Genomic DNA, 25,683 nt, shown 5'->3' with positions numbered 1-25,683 from the left:
AAAACCAGCTTGAACATCTGGAAGTTCATAGTTCACGTGCTGTTGAAGCCTGGCTTGGAGAATTTTGAGCATTACTTTACTAGCGTGTGCTAGTGCAATTGTGATGGTGATGAGTGCAATTGTGCAGTAGTTTGAACATTCTTTGGCATTGCCTTTCCTTGGGATTGGAATGAAAACTGACCTTTTCCAGTCCTGTGTCCACTGCTGAGTGCAGCACTTTCACGGCATCATCTTTTAGGGTTTGAAATAGCTCAACTGGAATTCCATCACCTCCACTAGCTTTATTCATAGTGATGGTTCCTAAGGCCCACTTGACTTCGCATTCCAGGATGTCTGGCCCTAGGTGAGTGATCACACCATTGTGATTATCTGGGTCTTGAAGATCTTTTCTTCATAGTTGTTCTGCTTATTCTTGCCACCTGTTCTTAATATCTTCTGCTTCTGTTAGGTCCATACCATTTCTGTCCTTTATTGAGCCCATGTTTGCATGAAATGTTCCCTTGGTATCTCTAATTTTCTTGAAGAGATCTCTAGTCTTTCCCATTCTACTGTTTTCCTCTATTTCTTTGCATTGACCACTGAGGAAGACTTTCTTATCTCTCCTTGCTATTTTCTGGAATTCTGCATTCAAATGGGTATATCTTTCCTTTTTTCCTTTTTTCACTTCTCTTCTTTTCACAACTATCTGTAAGGCCTCCTCAGACAGCCATTTTGCTTTTTTTGTGTTTCTTTTTCTTGGAGATGGTCTTGATCCCTGTCTCCTGTACAATGTCATGAACCTCTGTCCATAGTTCTTCAGATACTCTGTCTATCAAATCTAGTCCCTTAAATCTATTTCTCACTTCCACTGTATAATCATTAGGGATTTGATTTAGGTCATACCTGAATGGTCTATGGTTTTCCCTACTTTCTTCAATTTAAGTCTGAATTTGGCAATCAGGTGTTCATGATCTGAGCCGCAGTCAGCTCCTGGTCTTGTTTTTGTTGAGTGTATAGAGCTTCTCCATCTTTGGTTGCAAAGAAGATAATCAATCTGATTTCAGTATTGACCATCTGGTGATGTCCATGTGTAGAGTCTTCTCTTTGTTGTTAGAAGAGGGTGTTTGCTATGACCAGTGCATTCTCTTGGCAAAACTCTGTTAGCCCTTGCCTTGCTTCATTCTGTACTCCAAGGCCAAATTTGCCTGCTACTCTGGGTGTTTCTAACTTCCTACTTTTGCATTCCAGTCCCCTGTAATGAAAAGGACATCCTTTTGAGTATTAGTTCTAAAAGGTCTCGTAGGTCTTCATAGAACCATTCAATTTCATCTTCTTCAGCATTACTCGTTGGGGCATAGACTTGGATTACTGTGATATTGAATGGTTTGCCTCAGAAATGAACAGAGATCATTCTGTAATTTTTGAGATTGCATCCAAGTACTGCATTTTGGACTCTTTGTTGACTGTGATGGATACTCCATTTCTTCTAAGGTATTCTTGCCCACAGTAGTAGATATAATCGTCATCTGAGTTAAATTCACCCATTCCAGTCCATTTTAGTTCACTGATTCCTAAAATGTTGACATTCAGTCTTGCTATCTCCTGTTTGACTACTTCCAATTTGCCTTGATTATAACCAGTGATAAAAAGAAAAATCTTAAATGATTCAGAGTTGTAGGAGAGTCTTTCAGAGTTGCTGGATAGATCTGGGATTATGTCCTGAAAATGACATGTTTTAATTATCTTTTTAGTTTTTTTAAGAGCCAAATAGACTCAAGAAAGATTATATTGAGAGGGAAAGACTTGGAAGCAAAGAGACAATAGGAGGGTTTTACAGTAACACAATGAGATCAGTGGGTCTGAAACAGGGTCATGAACTACGTATGGAGAGTAGGAAACATTTTGGGAAATAAAATGCTAATTCGCTTCAGTCATGTCTGACTCTTTGCAGTGCTATGGACCCTAGCCCACCAGGTTCCTCTGTCCATGGGATTCTCCAGGCAAGAATACAGGAGTGGGTTGCCATGTGCTTCTCCAAGGGATCTTCCCAACCCAGGGATCAACTTTGCACCTCTTAAATCTCCTGCATTGACAGGTGGGTTCTTTACCACTAGCGCCACCTGGGAAGCCCAAAATTGACAGTATTTGGAGACTGAGAAAGTAAAAAGTGGTTCTTGCTGGAAAGTGGTAGATGCTGTCAACATTCACCGAGTTAAGGGAGAAGACAATAACTTAACTGTAGACATTCTGAGTTTGAGGCACATACAGGCTCTCTGCTTAAACCTGAGGAAAATGTCTGGCCTACAGATATAGTTTTGTGAGATATTAACAAGTAATCTGAATGTTCCCAAGTCTTCTAGTCTTCTTGTGGTGCCTTTACCCTTAACATTCAAATAAAATGACCTGAATTTCAATTCCATGCATGCAAATGCAAGGAGTCTGGGCCCACTAAACATTCTTAGTACCAAGTGAGGAAAGAGGCTGGAACCCAGCCAGCTGGTTCTCTTATCTTTGGGCTCAGAGGAAGGTCCTGGGGGCTGGGCCTCTGACCTCGGAGGACAGGGCACTGACTGGATGTGCTGATACCAAGAGGGAAAATAATGCTAGCTCTGAGAGTGATGGAAATCTGCAAGTTGGATTCAACCTCCACCATAGAAATAATAGAAATAAATGTTGCTGCCAGGGTGAAGGAGCATCCCTGGTGTGATTCTCAAGAACAGGAAGCAAAACTGAAACAGAAAAGAGCAAGTCCCTTTTCATTCCTTCAACCTTGCAGTCATTCTCTACTTGAAGGGCCTAAAGAAGGAGTAGCTGGCAAAGTGGTAAATGGTTTGTAGAAGCCAATCATCACTGAAGAGAGTATAGAATGATGTGTTTGGAGTTGAGAGACAATTACATAATAACTAGCACACTCTGCCTGGGCAGGAGGGGGAGTCTTATCGCTCTTTTCCTGTGACTCTGTTAGTAACTGTGGTCCCAAGGAATGGTTGTGTTAATTTTTGCCTAGTGATATTATGGAGCTGGTTGTGCTTTTGCGACTGAGCAGGACCGTATGGGACCTTCCTGGAATAGACCCCCACCCCCATGTCCTCTGCCTACCTCTTGCCTGTAGAAAAACTTTAGCCTCCTAGGCTTTTCCTGAGTTCCAAACAGTACATTTAATCATAGAAATGAGAAAATGCAGAAAGATGGGACAACAGGCAAGCTAAAATAATATTGACAGTTTAGCCATTAGACAAAGTCAAGGACCCTAGTTCCTCCTAGATAATATTCTGAGCCATGTCTCTTTGAGCTGTTTTGCAGACACTGAAACCCCCACCAAGAAGAAAAAGTTAAGTGTCTGCTGCCCACAAGCACATAGACCCCAGACAGATTGGAACCAGAAGGTTGATGATGTTGACTACTGATTATCTCACCATCAAACAACCAGAAAAATGTCCATGAAGCTGACCACATGTCCCACAACACCCCTCTTTCTCACTCTGTCTTTAAAAACCTTTCCTTGAAAGTCTTTGGGGAGTTCAGGCCTTTTAAGCACTAGCTACCTGGACTCCTGCTTGGCACCTGCGGGAAACTCCACTTTCCTGCACCACACCTGGTGTCAATAGATTGACTTTACTGAGCGCAAGCAGGTGGACTCAGGTTTGGTTTGGTAAAACTTGCAGAAAAATACACAGAATGTGAACTCTGTTAGAATGACTCCTCCTCTTCTAGGGACAAGGTGAACTCTATATATTTCAGGAGATAGAGGGAGAGAAGAGGGAGAGAAGACCTCAGCTATCCTGAAAGGATGTTGTCCAGTAAAAAATTTAACTGTGTTATTGAACTCTTAAATGTTTAAAATTAGCAAAATGAAATTCTTCTTTCAGACGTTATATCCAGTCCAGTGCATATTGAATTTCAAATGGTAGTCTTAGCATTGCATCTGCTTCCACCATAGCAAGAAACCCAGCCTCAAGCTTCCACGTACTCAGTAGCTCTGGCAATCTAAAGCTGCAGAGTGAGGGCACCTGTTACAAGTTTGGCTCTTTGGAAAACAGAAAAGACTCTCCTAACAAGGACAGAAGTGTAAGAAACTGTGCAGACGGAGGTGGAGAGTTGAGCACCTGCTGTTAAGGGGCTGGAGAGTCACTTTGTACAGATAAGATATGCGTGGAAGAAAGCCATCCAAAACACTTGGGGGGAAAGTTTTGGGTAGGAGAAAACCTTAGCATGCTCTTGGAAAACAACTTGTTTATGAATTTACAGCTACATGAAGGAAGGTGACTCAACTGTGCTGTCATTTTGAACTACTTTTACAATTTTACGGAACAGTAACAATAACAACACTTCTGTTGCTCTCTGCGTGGCTTCATCATTATATTCTTTTTGCACTCGACAAGTCTAGAGTTTAAACATTGCTTTCATCATGGAGCATCTCAGAATTGTAGGATGTCAGATCCAGACAGAACCTCAGCAAGAGAAATCATAAAGAGCCAAAAGAAATTCTGTAGCAATAAAGATTTTATAACTGTAAACAAAGGCTTCTGGGAAGATAGAATTATATGTAATTGTCTGAAAACTGATATTAAGAAAGGAATGAGATTGTGTTACCAACCAGGGTTCTTGGCCTCTTTAATCAATAGAAATTGATAAGAGGCCAGACAAGAAATGTAGGCAAGGCTTTATTGGGGCCACTGCTGCAACAGGGAGTATGAAAACAAGTAACAGCTTCCCTTGCTTGCCCCTGAGGGGGTGTGAGCTAGTTCCTTACATAGAGTGAGGGTAGGCATGTGTCCAGGGGTCAGGCTGGGAGGGTGGCTTAGGTGGTCTACCCACCCCCTTGGTGGTACTGTTTGCAGGGGGCACGTGCAGTACTCTGCTTTTGCTCCTGAAACGCTGTTTTTGTTGGTCTTTTTGTATCATGATGTTCATAATTTGCCCCAGTTATGCATGCACATGGCTATTTTTAATCCCTTATAGTTTTTTTTTTTTTTTTTTTTTGTATTCTATTGCTTGAGGAGACATTTATCCAGGTGCAAGCACTTCAGCAAAGGTCCCAGTCTGTCTCAATTGTTTGGGATAGTTCAAGGAAATAACTCAAAATAACAATTTTAAATAAAGCAACTGTGAATGAGGATGAGATTTTATTTTAATGCTGAAGATAGTAATGGAGACTTTATTCATTTTGATTAAATTTTTACTGCATTAAATAATACAGAGATCTTTCATCCAGAAAACTCAAGCATTGCAAATAACCTCTGAGTAGGCAATATTGTTCCAAACTTTGTAGAGATGTAGGTCCTCATATATAGGAAAGAGGAAACAGTTTAGGTAGAAACAGGCATTGTTCTGATCATACTTCCTGCGCCCAACAATGTGCTGAGATCCTTAATGGCCTGTTTCTATCCTGAGGCAACTTGGCCCATTGTTATGGGTTCAATATTTCTTCTGTTCTCCCCTAAATTAGAATGTTGAAAGCCTAACCTTAAGACGGAGTTTTAAAGCTTTGTTGAGGTCAAAAGTGTGGGGCCCAAATCCAACAGGATTAGTGTTCTTCTAAGAAGAGACCCCAGAATGCTCTCAGTGCCTTTCTGTCTCTGTGTGCACCAACCAAGGAAAGACCATGTGAAGACATAGTGAGAAGGTGGCTGTTTGCAAGCCAGGAAGAGAGCTTTGACCAGAAACCAGATTTGTTATCCCTTTGATCTTGGATTTCCCAGCCTGCAGATCTGTGAGAATACAAAGATCTGTTGTTTAAACTACCCAATCTGTGGTTATTTTGTTATAGCAGCCCAAGCTGACTAAGATACCCACCAAATCATATACATCCTTATGCATTACACTGCTCATAGGTAAAGTGAAAGTGTTAGTCGCTCAGTCGTGTCTGACTCTTTGTGACCCCATGGACTGTAGCCCGCCAGGCTCCTCTGTCCATGGAATTCTCTAGGGAAGAATACTGGAGTGGGTTGCCATGTCTCCTCTAGGGAATCTTCCCAATCCAGGGATTGAACCCAAACCGGGTCTTCTGCATTGCAGGCAGATTCTTTATCACCACAGCCTCCAGGGAAGCTCATAGGTAAACCAGTGTATAAATTCTCTAGTAATAATGGAAAATTATAATTTGTTGACTGCCTGGGTGATAATCTTCACAGCAGTTGTTTTATTTTTGATCTTTCAGTGAGAATGTTTTATGGCATTAGCTTGACATTCTAAGAAATGGTAACATTAAGTGAACAGCTATAATGGAGCTTAGTTTGAGCCAAGAGTTATGTTAAAGACCAGGAGTACACAGACTGGAAAAGGTGACTGTCTTTATTTGGAAGTACAGGCTCCATGTGTAATGGGAATGGAGAGATCTCTGACCACATATCTGTTATTTCAACCACCATAATCCAGACCTAAAACAGCTCACTAGTCACATGGCTTTACATGGAATGGATGACAACATAAATGTTGATTGATGTCCTCTTTAGTTTAGTTCATTCTATAAGCACATTCTATGCACCAGGCATTCTGCTTGGTGATGGAGGAGGACACTAAATAGCTATGAAGGCAATACTGTATAATAGTTAAGAGTTTGGGATTTGAAGTTAAATAGAACTGGGCTGGAATTGTCAATTGGTCACTTAAATGCTATATTCCCTCAGGCAAGTAGCTTTGCTTCTTTGAGCCTTATTCCTACTCTCAGTTCAGTTCAGTTCAATTCAGTCACTCAGTTGTGTCTGACTCTTTGCAACCCCATGGATTTCAGCACGTCATACTTCCCTATCCATTACCAACTCCCAGAGCTTGCTCAAACCCATGTCTATCAAGTAGGTGATGCCATCCAACCATCTCATCCTCTGTCCTCCCCTTCTCCTCTCATCTTCAGTCTTTCCCAACATCAGGGCCTTTTCAAATGAGTCAGTTCTTTGCATCAGGTGGCCAAAGTATTGGAGTTTCAGCTTCAGCATCAGTGCTTCCAATGAATATTCAGGACTGATTTCCTTTAGGATGGACTGGTTGGATCTCCTTGCAGTTCAGGGACTCTCAAGAGTCTTCTCCAACACCAAAGTTCAAAAGCATCAATTTTTCGGTACTCAGCTTTCTTATAGTTCAACTCTCACATCCATACATGACTACTGGAAAAAACATAGCTTTGATTAGACTGACCTTTGTGAGCAAAATAATGTCTCTGCTTTTTAATATGCCATCTAGGTTGGTCATAACTTTTCTTCCAAAGAGCAAGTGTCTTTTAATTTCATGGCTGCAGTCACCATCTGCAGTGAATTTGGAGCCCAAGAAAATAAAGTCTATCACTGTTTCCATTGTTTCCCCATCTATTGGCCATGAAATGATGGGACCAGATGCCATGATCTTCGTTTTCTGAATGTTGAGTTTTAAGCCAGCTTTTTCATTCTCCTCTATCACTGTCATCAAGAGGCTCTTCAGTTTCTCTTTGCTTTCTGCCATAAGGGTGGTGTCATCTGCATATCTGAGGTTATTGATATTTTTCCCAGCAATCTTGATTCCAGCTTGTGCTTCATCAAGCTGGGCATTTCACATGATGTACTCTGTATATAAGTTAAATAAGCAGGGTGACAATATACAGCCTGGACTTACTCCTTTCCCAATTTGCAACCAGTCTATTGTCCCATGTCCAGTTCTAATTGTTGCTTCTTGACCTGCATACAGATTTCTCAGGAGGCAGGTCAGGTGGTCTGGTATTCCCATCTCTTGAAGAATTTTCCACAGTTTATTGTGATCCACACAGTCAAAGGCTTTGGCATAGTTAACAAAGCAGGAGTAGATGCTTTTCTGGAACTCTCTTGCTTTTTGATGATCCACCAGATGTTGGTCATTTGCACTCTGGTTCCTTTACCTTTTCTAAATCCAGCTTGAACATCTGGAAATTCTGGGTTCATGTACAGTTGAAGCCTGGCTTGGAGAATTTTGAGCATTACTTTGCTATCGTGTGAGATAAGTGCAATTGTGCGGTAGTTTGAACATTCTTTGGCATTGCCTTTCTTTGGGATTGGAATTAAAACTGACCTTTTCCAGTGCTGTGGCCACTGCTGAGTTTTCCAAATTTGCTGGCATATTGAGTGCAGCACTTTCACAGCATCATCTTTTAGGGCTTGAAATAGCTCAACTGGAATTCCATCACCTCCACTAGCTTTGTTCATAGTGATGGTTCCTAAGGCCCACTTGACTTTGTACTCCAGGATGTCTGTCTCTAGGTGAGTGATCATACCATCATGGTTATCTGGTTCATAAAAATCTTTTTCGTATAGTACTGTGTATTCTTGCCACCTCTTCTTAATATCTTCTGTTTCTGTTAAGTCCATACTGTTTCTATTCTTTATTGTGCCCATGTCTGCATGAAATGTTCCCTTGGTATCTCTAATTTTCTTGAAGAGCTCTCTGGTCTTTCCCATTCTATTGCTTCCCTCTATTTCTTTTCATTGATCATTGAGGAAGACTTTCTTATCTCTCCTTGCTATTCTTAGGAACTCTACATTCAAATGGGTATATCTTTCCTCTTCTTCTTTGGCTTTTTAGATTCTCTTCTTTTCTCAGCTATTTGTAAGTCCTCTTCAGACAACCATTTTGCCTTTTTGCACTTCTTTTTCTTGGGGATGGTCTTGATCACTGCCTCCTCTATAATGTTATGAACCTCTGTCTATAGTTCTTCAGGCACTCTTTCTGTCAGATCTAATCCCTTGAATCTGTATGTCACTTCCAGTGTATAATTGTAAGGGACTTGATTTAGGTCATACCTGAATGGTCTACTGGTTTTCCCTACTTTCTTCAATTCAAGTCTGAATTTGCAATAAAGAGTTCATGATCTGGGCCACAGTCTGCTCCCTGTCTTGCTTTTGCTGACTGTATAGAGCTTCTCCATCTTTGGCTGCAAAGAATATAATCAATCTGATTTTGGTGTTGACCATCTGGTGATGTCCATGTGTAGAGTCTTCTCTTGTGTTGTTGGAAGACGGTGTTTGCTATGACCAATGCATTCTCTTAGAAAAACTCTGTTAGCCTTTGCTCTGCTTTATTTTGTACTCCAGGGCCAAACTTGCCTGTTACTCCAGGTGTCTTGACTTTCTACTTCTTCATTCCAGTCCCCAATGATGAAAAGGACATCTTTTTTTGGTGCTAGTTCTAGAAGGTCTTGTAGGTCTTCATAGAACCATTCAACTTCAGCTTCTTCAGCTTTAGTGGTTGGGCATAGACTTGGATTACTGTGATATTCTTTCCTACTCTACAGGGTACTTAGGAGGCATTGCAAGCAAAACTCACAACACAGTGTTTGAAGTATTGTAAGTCATTAGCAAACAGTTAATAATGTCAAATATGAATTTTCAAATGATAATTTTGGATGTTAATTATTTGAGCCCTAGGAGTTTGCAGTTGAGTTTTGTATTGTTGACCCTGTTCATGATGCCAATGGTCTTGCTGTTCACACTGTTGGCTGAACCCAGGGTAGGCAAGGCACAAGTTAAGAGTCTGGAAAAAGAGTTGAGGAGCCATAGGAACTGCAGACACGTTTATTCTCTCCTGGCTGATGCAGCAGCCATAGCAGCTACCATAGCATAACCTACCTCAGCACAACCTCTCTCTGGCTGGCACAGTGGCCATAGACTTGACGCAGCAGTAATGCCATTGCTTTCTAGGTGGAGCTCATATATCCATACAGCACAAAGTAGCCCATGATCGTAGCCGTCACAGGTAGCTGTCATGAGTACTTCATGATGCACATGGCAGTGCTGTAAAATGATCTCAGTTGCCACATAGTCATTATTTACAAAGGATGGGATGAGAGAGCCTGAACATGCCAACTTGGCTAATTTGTTCTCTTCCCACAAGTTTGAAGCGAGAAGTGGACACATCTCTTTATGAAGGGAATATTGTTATCACATGTACTCAAATGAAATCCAGTGGGAGATATTTGTTTCTAGTAGGAGGAAGAAGAGATTGGAGAAAGTTATAGGAATGCAGTAAACCATTAAGAAAAGTTACTCTCTATGTAAAACAGATAGCCAACAGGAATTTGCTGTATGGCTCAGAAAACTCACACAGGGGCTCTGTATCAGCCTAGGGGGTGGGATGGGGAGGGAGATGGGAGGGAGGTTCAAAAGGGAGGGGATATATGTATACCTATGGCTGATTCACGTTGAGGTTTGACAGAAAACAACAAAATTATGTAAAACAATTATCCTTTGATTAAAAAATATATACATTTTAAAAAGAGAAAAGTTAATTTCTAATAGTATGTTATTTATACCTGTGATAACATAGAAATGCATAAGTAGAGCATCTGAAAATAGATCCAAGTTGTTGCTGACTGAATTATGTCTCCCCACCCTCACCCAGACCTTCCCAAGTTCATTTGTTAGAGTTCTAATCCCTTGTCCCACAGAATGTGTTTGTATTTGGAGATAAGTACATGTAAGTGTTAGTTAGTTTACAATGAGATTATTAGAGTGGGTACTAATACAATATGACCAGGGTCTTTATAAAAGAGGAAATTTGGACACAGGTCATGTGTAGAAGGAACCCCATGTGGACAGAGTGATGATGGCCATCTATAAGCCAAAGAGAAAGGCTTCAAGGAAATCAGCCCTGCTGACACTTTGATCCCAAACTTCTAGCCTCTAGAGCTGTGAGAAAATACTTTTCTGTTGTTTAAGGCACCTGGTCTATGGTACTTCATTGTGGCTGACCTAGTAAACTAATAAACAGCATAAATTAGAACTGAATACAGCTGTCCCTCAGGATCCACAGTAGTTTGTTTCTGGGTCCCTGAAGACACCAAGATCTGCAGATTTTATAAGATTGTAATATACAAAATAACATAACCACGGTTGGTTGAAAATGCAGATGCAGAGTGCATGATGTGGAGGGCCGATGGTACTATACCATTGTAAATATATAAGGGACTTGGGAATTCACAAATTTTGGTATTTGAGGGGGCTTCTGGAACCAATCCCTCATAGATGCCAAGGGATGACTGTACAAAATAAAATTTAAATGGTATTATGTATCTAAATGTAAAAATTAAAGCACATTAGAAAATATATAGAAATACTTTTATGTATCTAAAAAGGGCCAGAGAAGTCTTATTAGGAAATTTAGTAAGTCTTGACATGTGTTACAAGATGGTGGCAGGCCTGGGGTGGAGAGGAGAACTTCAGCTGGTGCTAAAGGCTTTAATGAGTGAAAAACCATCAGGGGAAGATAAAGTCCTAAACAACTCCCAGGCCCAGAGAAATGAGGAAATCTTACAGCAGCATCAGCCAAGAAAGAACTTTCCATCCATATTACTTCTCTTTCTATCCCCTGCCTTTGCACTGGCAGATCCAGAAATCTCAGCAATCTGAGGGATAAGGAGAAATGCTATACTGGGAACAAGAGCAGGAGGACCACTCTTCTCTCTTCTATGGCAGATAGTCAGCGCTTAGCAGGTCTCAGCTGGAGGGAGGGGAGAAGACTCACAGGTAAATCAGGTTGAAAATTTTCTCCTGAGATGAGGCAATATCAAATTGAAACTGTGCTTGTGACTTAAAGTTACTGTAGGATTTCCCAGTTCCTAAAAATGTCCTGGGGAGGGCACAAAAGTTTACTCCTGTATAAAGGAAGGTGAGGCGCGGCGCATGCACGCACACACACACACACACACACACACACACACACACTCCTCATAGAACACATTTAAAGGGACAGCAGGCATCTAAAATAATGTTTATTTTTATGCCACCCTATGAGTTCCGTGTGTTCAGTAAACCAGTTACACCAGAAAGGACTCAGTTAGTGAGAAAAGTCAGGGGAAACTTAGTCTAGGTATTCCACAGAATATACATTCTCTATGAAAACCCTCTCCAAGGAGGTGTTATTTAAGCTGAGATGTAAAGAATGAAAAAGGTGGCAGCTGCACACAGGGAGAATTGGTCTTCACCTTTGTGTCTTCCCAAATAAGAGTCAATGTCTTAAAAAAAAAAAAAAAAAGAGGAGGGGCACAAACCCAAAGAACCAAATGAAGAGGAGAGAAGATAAACACCAATCTTCTGAAAGGAAATTTCAGTCCCCTCCTTAAGCGAGTGAGGAGGGGTCTGGTCCAAATGCTGCTTCTTCTTCTTTTAAAAGATCTATTATTTATTTACTTATGGCTGGGCTGGGTTTTTGTTGCTGCAAGCAGGGTTTTCTCTAGTTGTGGCGAGTGGGGGCTCCTCTTCGTGGCAGTGCTTGGGTTTCTCGTTGCAGAGACTTCTTGTGGTTGAACATGGGCTCCAGAGCTCGGGCTCAGTAGTTGTGGTGCACAGGCATGGTTCTTCCCGAACCAGGGATCGAACCCATGTCCCCTGCATTGGCAGGCAGATTCTTAACCACTAGACCACCAGGGAAGCCCCCAAATGCTTCTTAAAGCTTTCCAACTGACCTTCCTATGTCCATTCCCACTTCCAAAGTTACTCACTCTGCCAATTCCTGAGCCTCTGGGGAATTCTGCAGACCATGTTGGATTTCTTCTCAGTTTTCTGTGTTGTTGCCTCAGGCTTCAGCTCCTCTATTCTCTTAAGTCAGAGGCCACTTGTTCTGTGCTCTGGCTTCCAGTTTGTTGCTGTTTGTTCTGGGTGTTAGGAATGGCTGATATATGGGTGTGTTTCTTATCCTCATGGAACTTACATTGCAGGGAGGAGATAATAAAAGAAACAAAGGAATAGAAAAATAGCAAACTGTGATGAACATAATGGGGAAACTCACCTGGCAGGACATCGGAATGGAAGTTTCCAATGGAGGCTCTGAGATAGTGTTGGTTGTGTATTCCAGGACAGGCGCTGGAGTCTTGCCAGTCATAATGGCGGGGGGGCGAGGGGCAGGGAATGTGGAACATTGGCATCACTCTGGAACTTGTTAGAATTGTAGAATCTTGTGCCCATGCCAGGCCTACCAGGCGATTTATATGCATATGAAAGATTGAGAAGCACTGTACTAGAATCATGTAAAAAGTTTGGAAGACATTAACCCAAACATGTGTTACAACTCTCTTGAGCCTCTTACCTACACTGTGTTAAAGAAAAAAAATTCTTCATGACTTGTTAAAGATGATAAAGGAGACTTTATTCAAGAGGGACTACCACAAGGGAGGCCTGACAGTGGGGGGAGAGATTGCACTCAACTCTGAAAATACCAAGGACAAGCGGAGACTGCAGTATGGTCAGGTCATACAAGATGGCGGTTCTCTTGCTCTCTGTAATCCCCTGCTTGACCAAGCCCTGCTTCACTCAAATGACTATCCAAATCCTCTTAACTATAGGGTATCTGCCTAAGTGCTTGTCCCCTGCCCTCGCTGTTGATTTCCCTGGTAACTGATGAGTCAACCTGACATCAACTGCCCCTAAGAATGGTAGCCTCCTACCCCAATCGTGAAGATTGCTGTCATGTCTTGCCTCCCATCTGCCATACATGATGGGGTGTTGCCCCAGGACCTTTTGTTTCAGTTTCATAAAATCCCCTATCCAATAAACTATTGATATCTTTGTCACTGACCCTGGGCTCTTTCTTTGGTCTGAAGGCTGAGCAATGAGAAGGCTTGCAGGCTCTCGGGGTGCAGCCCAACAGCAGCCAAAGAGCAGGGTTTGGGGTTAATGAATGGAAAATTACTAAGAGGAAAGATCAAGGCTAGGAGATTCTTACTAGACCAACTCAACAGGATTCTTCCGAAGACAAGCCATGGTGATCACATATGAAGGTGAAAGATTTAATCTAAACTGACCCAGCAGGACTTTTGCCAGAACTAAGCAGGCAATCTTGGGACATAGTTAAAAGGAAAACTCAAAGGAGCTGACCCAGGTTTGGCCAAGATGAGGTCCCCAGGCCAACAGCATCAGCGTCATCAGGGAGGCCAGCTCAACTGCAGGAGGCAGCAGATCTACTTAAGAGAGTGTCACCACTGTGGAACCAGGCCAAGACTTTTCGAACTTTTAATTTTTCAAAAGAAATCAGAAACTCAAATATTTGTGTCAAATCTGACTTTAAATGCTTGCATTTACTTTTTAAAAATGTTACCAACCAAATTGTTTTATAAACAAAATTAGCCTGTGATGGCTAGTTTGCAACTCTTTTCTAATCTGGAAAATGAAACCCAAGAGAAAGTTTACCAACAGAGAGAGAAATATTAAAGTTGCAAAGAAGAGGCTCCTGGGACTTCCCTGGTGGTCCAGTAGCTAAGACTACAAGCTCCCAATGCAGGGGACCTGGGTTCAATCCCAGGTCAGAGAACTAGATCCCACCTGCTGCAGCTAAAGATCCTGCATGGTGCAATGAAGATCAAAGACTCCACACCCTACAACTTAGATCCAGCACAGCCAAAATTAAATAAATAAAAATAAATACTAAAAAAAGAAAAAGCACTCCATTTCCATTTGGTAGAAGTTAGGGAACAACTCTCACAGAAAAAGTAGATGATCTTTATGACCTTGGGGTAAAGGACCAGAGAGTGAATACTTCAGGAGTTCTGAGCCCTGCTGCTGTAGCAGGAAAGTGATCACAGACAACACGTGAAAGAATGGACATGTTCTGATGTTCTGATAAAACTTTATTTACAAAAATAGGCAGTAAGTCTGCTTTGAACCATGCACCCTCGTTCACAGAACCCTGAGGTAATTCATAAAGGAAAAGACTGGTACACAACAAAATTAAAATTAAGAACTTCTCTTCATCAAAACAAACAAATAAAAAACTCCATCTCCCTGTGAAAAACAAACATCAAGCCAAGAGTGAAGTGGTGAGCCACAAACTAGGAGAACACATTTGCAATAATTGACAAAGGATATACTGATAAAAGATTAGCACCTATAAAAAAGTGCATATGTGAAAGTGTTATTTGCTTAGTCACGTCTGACTCTTTGCAACCCTGTGGACTGTAGCCCGCCAGGCTCCTCTGTCCATGGAATTCCCCAGGCAAGAATACTGGAGTGGGTAGCCATTCCCTTCTCCAGGGGATCATCTGGACCCAGGTATTGAACCCAGGTCTTCTGCATTGGCTGAACTGTGCTTATAATAGGAACTTGGGTGGGAGTTGAACATGCTTTCTGGGAAAGTAAAAATGCACCATCAAGCATGTGTGCTAAGTTGTTATGGATTGTAGCCTTTCAGGATCCTCTAACCATGGGATTCTCCAGGCAAGAATACTGGAGTTGCCATGCCCTCTTCCAGGGGATCTTCCCTACCCAGAGATCGAACCTGTGTGTCCTGCAGCTCTTGCATTGCAGGCAGATTCTTTACTGCTGAGCCACTGGGGAAGCCCTCAAATGCCATTCAGTTCAGTTCAGTCGCTCAGTCATGTCTGACTCTTCGCGACCTCATGGACTGCAGCACCTCAGGCCTCCCTGTCCATTACCAACTCCCAGAGTTTACTCAAGCTTATGTCCATTGAGTCGGTGATACCATCCAACCATCTCATCCTCTGTCATCCCGTTCTCCTCCCACCTTCAATCTTTCCCAGCATCAGGATCTTTTCAAGTGAGTCAGTTCTTTCCATCAAATGAACCATGAAAGTGAAAGTGAAGTCGCTCGGTCGTGTCTGACTCTTTGCGACCCCATGGACTGTATCCTACCAGGCTCCTCCATCCATGGAATTTTCCAGGCAAGAGTACTGGAGCGGGTTGCCATTTCCTTCTCCAGGGGATCTTCCTGACCCAGGGACTGAACCTGGGTCTCCCACACTGCAGGCAGATGCTTTACCCTCTGAGCCACCAGGAAAGCCCATAAACAGATACAATTACCCCTGCATGGTGGGGGCACCGAGAAAATGTCATAGGAAGTGGCACAAGTGCTTTAATTGCACAGAAAAGCAGACTTTGGTGCTGTGTTAACTTGTCCTGATGACCAATGGTAAATGCCTCCCTTTCCTCTCTCCTGATTTCATTTAAAACTGTCTTTGGGGGATCAGGAGGCTGGGCCAGTTTTCACAGACCTAGTTGGAAGAGTGATTTCTCAGTGGTATTCATTATGAAAAGTGGTTTCTGTTTCTAGGGCTAGCTGCTTCTCCATCATCCAAACTGCCTGCCCGTCACTTGGTATCTGGGCTGGAGTAGCTCCCAAAGAATAAAACTCTCAACTCTGATGGTTTTAAAAGAAAAAGAGAAAGAAATTGATGCGGTTTTAGTTTTGTCCTGATGCAATAGGGAAACTCCGCCCACTTAAAGGTATCCTGGAGACATGTTTTCTGTTTTCCTTTCCTGTTTCTCATCAGAAATTTAACACTTGGGTCCCATTCTTTCCTCTTTGCCTTTCCCCTTTAACAAATTACATTGGCATGCATTAATGAAATACCTACTGTTTGCAATGCATGGTGCTAGGTGGCTTCACAAACCCACATTTTTATCTCATCTTCTCCAATGTTTGAAAAGGAATAAACTAAAATCTCTCTCTTCACCACTTAGTCACTATTTTTTCTGGCTTTGGTTTTGCCTCTTTATATTCCTCTTCAAGTGAAGAGACTGAGATTCCCCATATTTTAAGCTGCTTGTGAAAAAGCAGGTAGTTCTTAGAAATCAAAGAGAATACATGAATATGCTTTCCTAGTGAGATTGTAGCCTCCATCAGTGCCTTTCCTGATTTGTGACTTCTGCTGGTTATTTTTCTGTTGAATAGAGGACAAAGGGTGGGAGGGAGTCCAAATAACAGGTCGTCATTTTGCTCTTTATTGTGTTCTTTGCAGGGAGTGGAATAAACCTCTTATCATTTGAAGCAGCTACAGAGTTCTTCTGGTTCTTGCAGACACACTGCAGACACCAGCATTCTGGCCGACTCCCTTTCACCAAGGCAGCTGAGTCATGGTGGTGATCAACATGGAACCCCTCCAGGCTGAGATGCCAGGAGTGGCCACAAAGGGATGATGGCATTTACCTGAGAAACTGGGTGTGTCAAATCCTATATCATGTTTGTGTTAAATGTTCAGAGAAATGGACCACTGCAACCTATGTCAAACAAAAACTGAGATTATAGCAGTTTTCAACGTTTGCAAAGCAGAAAACCTGTATCCATGGATACAAACTCTTTAAGATCACTAAAATCATTTCACAAAGAAATCTTGAAGAGGTAAATAATAATTCTCTCTTATTTACAGAGAATCCAGGGTAGGAAGGTGTATGATTCTTCATGAAGATGCACCTGGTCTCAAACCTTGTCATCTTGGTCTGTAAATTCCTATCATTGACATTTGTGTTTTCCTTTTACAAGGCATCTCCACACCTTCCCATTTTCAGTTAATTCTTAGAGGGGTCCTCAGAATCCATTTCTGTAATGGGCTGAGAGGCTGTGCATTGTACTAATTGGGAACCAAGATTCTGGGGTCAGACTATTTGATTGGAATCTCTTCTCTACTTTGTAGCTGTGTGACCTGAGCAAGTTGTTTTACCCTCTCTGAGCTTCAGTTACCCCATAGAGGGCTATAGGATTATACGAGATGATACATGTAAGGAATCTAGCACAGTACCTAGCCCAAAGGCCTAGTAAATACTAGACACAATTTGTATTTATTACCAACTAAACACCTAAAGGAATTTTAATTGCATTTGCTTCACCAGTTTTTCTTTTCATGCTCAATCTAGTCAGGATAGTTTTTGGTTTGGAGGTTTTTTCTCCCTCCCCATCTCTTTTCATCACTCTCCTCAACCCAGGAAAAGATGACCGTGAAACAACCATTTGAAATGAGGTCTGCTTTGCGCTGCTCCATTGGGAAGAGGCTTTGATCACCAGCCGTGCTGTGGGGGTGTGGCCTTGCCCGCATAAGAGGCCTCTGTGAAGCTTTTGATAGTTTCAAAAAGAGAAGCCAAAGGGCAGCTTCTGGCTTCCTGGAACATGTGTATAAATGGACCTATGCCTGTGCTCAGTGCCCTGAGGGCCACCCCTCTTCCCAGGGCCAGAGCAGGCTGGGAGGGCACAACACACATGCCCTGAGCATTCTGGTGGCTCAAAAGCATGGTGCTTCTCTGCGACTCCTATTAGAGTGGGCTGCCCCCAGCGTGTGGAGGAAGAGGGCTGCAAGAGCCTCCGTGAGCATGTAGCAGTGCACCTGGAGGGGGGTCATGAGGGCAGGGCCTCCTCCGAGGAGCCAGCCCTCGCAGTATTATGCAAGGGACCTCTTGGAATTGCCAGCCTGGCCCTGGCTGACTGGAAGATCACCTTGCAAGTGGGCGGACGCCAGCCTGACAGATGGCCTGGGCCGCTCACAGCACAGCCCACGTTAGCTGAGTGTGTTCCCTGAAGGCAAGTAGCCCAACCAGGATGTCAGGGAGGCTATCCAGGGGAAAGGCGCAGGCTGCAAAATGGATTCCCCAAGCTCTGCTTGACCTCTGCACTCTGGCCTTCAGTGTTCTCTCTGAAGGGGAAAAGACCAGCTCTCCTCTTTCACCTGAAAGCAAATCACTGGCTGATGTATACCCTGGACTATATATGACTGCCCCTCAGAAAACTGGCCAAATGTTTCATCAAATAAACCAGCTACTGCAAAGTTAAAAAGGGTAATAATATAGCATAGCCTACTAGGGAAATTTGTTCAGAAACCCTGCGACTTCTATAGAGAATTAAGAAAATGTTGAACTTTCAAATTTTATGATTTCATGTCCTTTATGACCACAGATCTCTTACCATGTTCTTTTTTAAGCATGAATCCTTTTCATAAGAGTTAGAAAGTAAATGTGTAACATTTTTCTTCCTTAAGCTCAGAATAGAGTCTGGGGAAATTTAATGTTCCAGGATTCAGCCTGTGAGTATGTGATAAGGATTCATGGAGAGAAGCCTTTTAACTCAAAACAAAATCTGTTTGCAGCTATTGTTCAGCTGATATAAAGTATCTGGTTACTGGGCATGTTGCATAATACATGATAGTGTAAACCAACCATTTTAAGTGCTGACACTGAACTCCTTGATAAGGATGAAGACTGAAGTAATTTGTTAATTTTTTTTTTAGAAATCCTCTGAAACAATGCTTCTCAAGGCTGAATGATTCAACACTTTAGAACTGAGATGCCGCTGAGGGTGTGTGTGTGCGTGCTCATGCTGATAAGAATTCTGGAAGGAAACAGGAAAAAACCATGTCATGTCCTCTTTAAGAGCTAGAAAAGCTGTCAGAAGAATTAAGATTAAACCTCATGAGAGTCTGTGGGTGTGGAAAGTCACCAGCTACCTAATATTAACATAGCTTGCAACAGAACGCTGTTGCTAGAAATAGGACAGTCACATCACTACCACTAAGCAATTTGCATCCGGCAGACCAGCCCCTGGATTCCTCCTGGCTCCTGCTGCTCTCTGGGTATTGCGTTTCTGGAAGCTTTCAGGCGGCCTTGGGACGTGGCTGTCTGCTTTCACCATGAATTCTTCCTGAAAGAGGAAGCAGCAAGGAGAAGAACATCTGCTTTGTTTTCAGGAAAGTGGTCAAGCTACAAGCAAATCTCTAGGCATCTGAGGAACTGTGAAGCTTCTAGATTTCATGTGGTTGCTGACAGGGAGGGGCAAATAAGGATCTTTGTGATCTCCTCATCATGGATAATCTGTTGCCTCAGTCAAGATTCTCTTATTTCAAAAAATATCCTATCCATGCAATTAGAAAATATTTATCGATGCTGAGAAACCAAAAAGAAGAAGAACAGGTACCGTTTTGTTTATTTTACCTTTAAGGCTAATGGGGGTTTGCTTCTGGGTGTTGCTTTTATGTCACTTGGTGATTTAGTTTCTGCTAATTTACCTGTTTGTAGGCACAAGTCGGCATTTGCTTTCAGCTGTTCAGACTTGGCAGAGGAGCAAACAGGCATGTGGGGGATTTATTTGAACTTGGAACATTTGGATCCCGAGATTAAGCTCAAGTTCTGTAATAAAACCTTGTGCTTTCTTTTTTTCAGAATAGCTAAACTACTCTGAATTAAATTGTGTAGATTCCTTGATAATTTTCTAGGGCCTCAAATACAAATTTTAAAACTGTTAATATTTTGACAGACAATAATATCAGGCCCCAGAAATATACTCAGCTTTTTGTATTTATTTATGTCTAGGTTAATATCACCAGGATTTGCCAAACAAAGAAACATTTCGTAGACTGTAAGTGTGATAGCCTTAAACAGATCACTAATTGTGAGAATCTTTCAGAGTAATTAGTCACTTTTTTGATGGAAGTTAGAGGACAGAGCACTGCTGATTTTAGTCTTTTTAGCCAATCAAAAGTACTTCTAGCAGTAGACTCTAGCATGTGGGAGTTTAAACATAAAAAACAAAAGAAAAACAAAAAAAACCTGCTAAAATGTTTGATCATTTCTTTTTAAAAACCATGCATTCATTTTACTGTTTTGAGATTTATATTATTCTATCCCTTATAATCTATGAAAGAGCATTTCCTAAAACTGTTTTTCTGAATCATACCAAATTATAAGAAGAAATAGCTATGTTTGATCCACTTAAATCTAGTTTAGGAAAAAGGATGGTAGTGGTAAAGGACAAATGTGTAGCCACATCAAAGACCCAAAACAGTCATAAATTGTGTGTGTATCATGCTAGTAACTAGAACTGCAAAACCTCATGGGAGACAGGAGCAGTGTCCTGTATTTGAACAAGATGCCCTACTTAATAAAACACTTCCAAGATGAGAAAGCAAAAGTCAGCAGACAGAAAATCCTCTAATGACAAGTTTCCCCAAAAGTCGATGCATAATTCAGAAAAATAAGAATTATTATTACTGTTTGAGGGGAAACTGCTCTTATGCAGTTCCTTTAATGATTTTACAAGTGCTGGAAATTCAGACTGTGCTAACTATGGGGGTTAGGCTGGTCTAGATTATCTCTTATTTAGGCAAGGTGTTGGCATTACAAGGATATCTCTTGGTTTCCAAGTCTCAGTATATGCTTGCTTTTTAAGTGGAAAGCCAGAGACACAAGTGCTGTTTCTGGGTTGGCCACATTGGCTAAGTCCACACCCACAGGCTTCTTCAGGCCTTATGAGCCGGGGAGGGGAGGGAGAGGAGGCTAAAAGGATGGGGCTGGAACTGTGGAATGTGGATTAGGTAATTGCCACTCCCTTTTCTCAGTATTTGTAAATTTTCAGAGATGTGGCTATATTGCTTGTACATTTTATTTTTTTTAAGTTTATTTTTTAAATGCTACAAAATACATTCAGGGGACTATTAGAATTTAATAGGATCCTCTGTCTTGGGCTGAGTGGACGGTCCCCTCCCCAGTTGACAACCATTTGGGATGACCTGAAATAGCGACGAGCATTGTGCTGATTTCTTAACTCACTATATAGACTAATGGAGACAGTAAGAAAAATAACATATTCAGTTCCTTTCTGAAACCAATTAACAGCTCTGCAGCATAAGGTCTCACAGAATTAGAGAAATGAGGTCAAAGTCGGTCATGGCTAACCTTGGAAAGCTCATTGGAAAGTTAGAAAGGAGGTTGCTAATGTGTATAGTTTTAGGACCTTCATTAGCTATCTCTAATCCTTATATTCCCATAAGATGGATGCTCAATACAAAGCTGAGGGAAGGCAGACTTTCAGACTGTAAGAGGCCTTGCCCAAGGCCACCAGCCAGCAAGTGCTGAAGGCATATTGGGACTCGAGTTGCTTGGCTTTAAACTGATCCATTTTACCATGCTTGATCTCTTAACGACCTAGTGACAGCAACACAGCTTATACTGCCCTGAGGTGGCTTCATGAACTTGAATCTCTTCTTCCATGTATCCTACAGATGAGGGATCAGAACATAGAGGATGACTTATAGACAAGAACTTGGGGGATGACCTGGTGCCCTCCTGTCTCTTGAACAGAAAGACTTCTTTCTGAACAAGAAATAAGATTTAAGAGCTGACCTGACAGGTCTTGCCTATTTAATGGTAAATTTACTTAGGAGAAGGAGAGTGATCTTGGGGGCCAGAGGGCACGTACAATAGCTATACATAAATAAGCTTTTTGATTAGACCCTTGAACTAGTGTAATATTATCTTCCAACAAAATTAATACACATAATTTTTTTTTGCTATCTCTCCATATTCTTGTTATCTGAAAATGCAACCATGTTACCATCATACATATATGATGTCCTCATATATAAATACGAATACAAATGTTGACCTAGCAAAGACTGACCGTCATGCTCACAACGCTCTGCTTTGTCATCTTGTTTTGTGGAATTCTTTTGATGATTAGGCAAGTTTTTAATATATATTGTGTGTGGAGCATTTTCATAGGTGATGAGGATCAGGTGTAGTATACCCCTTCTGTGATGTTTACAGTCTTAATTAGTAGAAAGAGCTGTTCTCAAGTGTTTATAATGAGGCAAAAATCATACACTGCTGTCATAGCAAGTATTTTGTGGCTCAAGACCCGCCCTGATTAGTTTAAAATGAGAGAATGGTCTTTGGGGGGTCAGGGGTTATGTATAATATCTATACTGTGGTTACAGATTAGAGCCGAATTTTGTTTTGAAGGCTGTTCTAAAGTTTCTCTTCAGTGGCTTAAAGAAAGTTTTCCAGTTAAACAGAATCACTGAAGTTTTATTTCTTGCTTTGTTTCTTAGTAAATGCCAACCTCAGTGGTGGGTTGTTAAATAAATATTTGGATTTAATTTGAACCCTAGAAACTTAGTTTGTCATTTTGGCTCTTATGTCTGCTCTGAATGACAGTATAAAAATTAAGGTGTCCCCTCAGACGCCCCCAAAAAGCTCTGTTGAGATTTGGAACACGGCATAGGGTGTTGAGTTGCTGATGCAGGCTTTCCTCTCTAGGTAAAATGATAGAAACTTCCATACAGCTTGGTTTAAGAAATATTAAGAATATTTAGCTTCTTAAGTAAGTGTGTTATTATATTTTGATAGTATACCAAAGTTATCCATTTTTAAAAGCCTCCAAAAAAATTCATGAAATGCTACTGGTACTTCAAATGACATCTCAGGGGAAAACTAAAGCCATTTGCCCCTTGTCTTTGTGCTTGGGTAGAGAAAAAGTTTTAATGCTTTAGAGGCAGGAAGAAAAGATGATCCTTTGTAGAATTTAAGGTAGAGGTCAGAGACTCTACCCCATTTCTGTAGAGGAATTTGCATGATTGTATACAAAGCAACACTGATAGTTAAATTAAGCAACATTGACAGTTAAATTGCTGTGATAGTATGAAACTGAACCTTAATATTTGGGAGTATTAAATATGACATTAAAAGTTGAACTAGTTTATCATGGTAAATGCAACAGTCTCTATCTGAAGGGAGAAATTTAAAAAGAGAGCTGTTTATTCACCAAATAAAAAGTCTCCAATGGTTTTCATGCCTCAGTCTGTTTGGGCTGCTGTAATAAAATATCATACACTTATAAACAGCAGAAGTTTATTTCTCACAGTTCTGGAGGCTGAAAGTACAAGATCCAGGTGCCAGCCAATCTGGTATCTGGTGAGACCCGCTTCCTGCATTCAGATGCTGACTTCTAAGCTGTGTCCTCACATAGCAGAGAGGAGGGAGCTATGCAGCTTCTCTTTTATAAGGTCACTAATGCCATTCATATGGGCTCTCTTCTCATGACCTGTCATCTACCAAAGGCCCCTCTCCTAATTCGATCACATTGGGGTTAGGATTTCAGCATACAGACTTGGGGGACACAAACACGTGTGTCTGCAGCACTTAATAGCCTATAAACACCCAAGGACTGCGATTGATGGCTTGTATGAAGATGAACGTTCTTCTGGTCACGGCGCACACTCTCATACTCTGTCTCTCTCCCAATCCTGTCTTCTCTGAGAGAATGTACTACCATCCATCCTGCTACTCAGGCAGAAACCTAGAAGTCATCTCCAGCACTTTCTGCTCCCTCAGTCAGTATCTAATTTATCAGCAATCCTTTCAGTCTTATCCCCAAGTATGCCCCCAATTCAGAGAAGGCAATGGCACCCTACTCCAGTACTCTCGCCTGGAAAATCCCATGGATGGAGGAGCCTGGTAGGTTGCAGTCCATGGGGTCGCTAAGAGTTGGACATGACTTAGTGTCTTCACTTTCACTTTTCTATTTCATGCATTGGAGAAGGAAATGGCAACCCACTCCAGTATTGTTGCCTGGAGAATCCCAGAAACAGGGGATCCTTGTGGGCTGCCATCTATGGGGTTGCACAGAGTCAGACACGACTGAAGCAACTTAGCAGCAGCAGCAGCAGCAGCAGCATGCCCCCAGTTGTTCAATCTACTTCTCTGTCTTGCCACCCTAGCCCAGGAGGCCAGTTCCCTTCTTATCTGAAATATTGCGACAGCTGTCTCATTGGTCTCCCTCCAGCCACTGCTCTCCTGTCTAATGGGTTCTTCTCACTGCAGTTAGGGGGTCTTCCAGAGATAAACTGACCGTGAAACTCCCTGCTTCACCACGCTGCCAGCCCCCATGTGCTTTCCTGCTGTGTGCCTGCCTTTGGTCTCTGCACCCCAACTCCAGTATCCTTCTCCTCTCTCTGGATCCCTGTCACATCCTGGTTAGGCCTTTGTCCCAACTGTTACTCACTATCCTCCCATAGTTAATACCTACTCTCCCTTCAGGTGTTAATTCAATATGAGGTCCCTGAGGGCAGCCTTTTCTGACTCTCTTACCTTGTCCCCTCTCCTCAGCATGTATTACTTTGGAGGCACCTTATAGCTCTCTGTTGCTGTGCTCATCTCAGTAGCGATTGAGCACCTATTTTGGAGGCCACTTGCTTCCCAGTATGTCCTGGAGGGCAAATAAAGTGCCGGTTGCCTGGAAGGCACTAAGAACTCATTTGTGGAATTGGTTCCCAGGGGCTGGGTGGTGAGGGTGGCAGTGGGGAGGGGTGTAGGCAGATAATGAATGCTATTCTGAGGTGTTGGAAGGAATCCTGAATGTTAGGCTCTGTGAGGCAGACATGTAAGGGCTGATTGTTCTGTGTATGTACTTGTTCCTTGTGTGTTTCACAAGACACATAGGGCCAATTTGTGAAAAAAAAATGGAGGTGGTATTTGGGAGGTCCCAGAGAAAATAACCATCACTAATGAGTAGAACTGTAGGGAGAGTTGGGATACAATAATAAGGATGAACTTTCTAAAAAAGTGAAGCTAAACAATGGGCCACCCTCCTTGTGACCCTCCTTGAGAGATAGTGTAGTGATGGTTTCTGCATCATGAAAGAGAAGATTGAATGATACATGAGGCCCATTTCAGCCCCAATATTCTGATACAGTGAATAGAAAGATGATTCAGACCCCTTAGGAATGAAGGTGACTCGTGCAAAATGCTGGAATCCAGCATTGCTGGGAGAAATATCAATAACTTCAGATATGCAGATGACACCATCCTAATGGCAGAAAGCGAAGAGGAACTAAAGAACCTCTTGATGAAGGTGAAAAGAGGAGAGTGAAAAAGCTGGCCTAAAACTCAACATTTAAAAAACCTAGATCATGGCATCTGGTCCCATCATTTCATTTCATGGCAAATAGATGGGAAAACAATGGAAACAGTGACAGACTTTATTTTCTTGGGCTCCAAAATCACTGCAGATGGTGACTGCAGCCATGAAATTAAAAAACCCTTGCTCCTTGGAAGAAAAGCTATAACAAACCTAGATAGCATATTAAAAAGCAGAGACCTTTGCCAACAAAGGTCCAAATTGTCCAAGCTATAGTTTTTCCAGTAGTCGTGTATGGATGTGAGAGTTGGTTCATAAAGAAGGCTGAGTACCGAAGAATTGATGCTTTCAAACTGTGGTTTTGGA

At 41.9% G+C, this 25,683-nt stretch overlaps 1 protein-coding gene across 2 annotated transcripts in view; it reads left to right on the top strand.

Annotated features, from left to right (window-relative positions):
- The first annotated feature begins 19,138 nt into the window (after positions 1–19,138).
- Positions 19,139–25,683, top strand: part of ATP2C1 (ATPase secretory pathway Ca2+ transporting 1) — a 154,229-nt gene continuing 147,684 nt past the window's right edge. The window contains exon 1 of one of the 2 annotated variants that reach the window (XM_070794818.1): positions 19,139–19,595. In XM_070794818.1, the coding sequence (XP_070650919.1) occupies positions 19,488–19,595 (108 nt within the window). In that variant the 5' untranslated portion in view covers positions 19,139–19,487. The remainder of the gene's footprint in view (positions 19,596–25,683) is intronic. The other variant, XM_070794805.1, reaches the window with a different exon arrangement.

This window comes from Bos indicus, chromosome 1, assembly GCF_029378745.1.
Source record: "Bos indicus isolate NIAB-ARS_2022 breed Sahiwal x Tharparkar chromosome 1, NIAB-ARS_B.indTharparkar_mat_pri_1.0, whole genome shotgun sequence".
In the NCBI taxonomy this organism is placed as follows: Eukaryota; Metazoa; Chordata; class Mammalia; order Artiodactyla; family Bovidae; genus Bos; species Bos indicus.
Note: the sequence above shows the minus strand (reverse complement) of the source record. Positions and strands in the feature narration are given on the sequence as shown.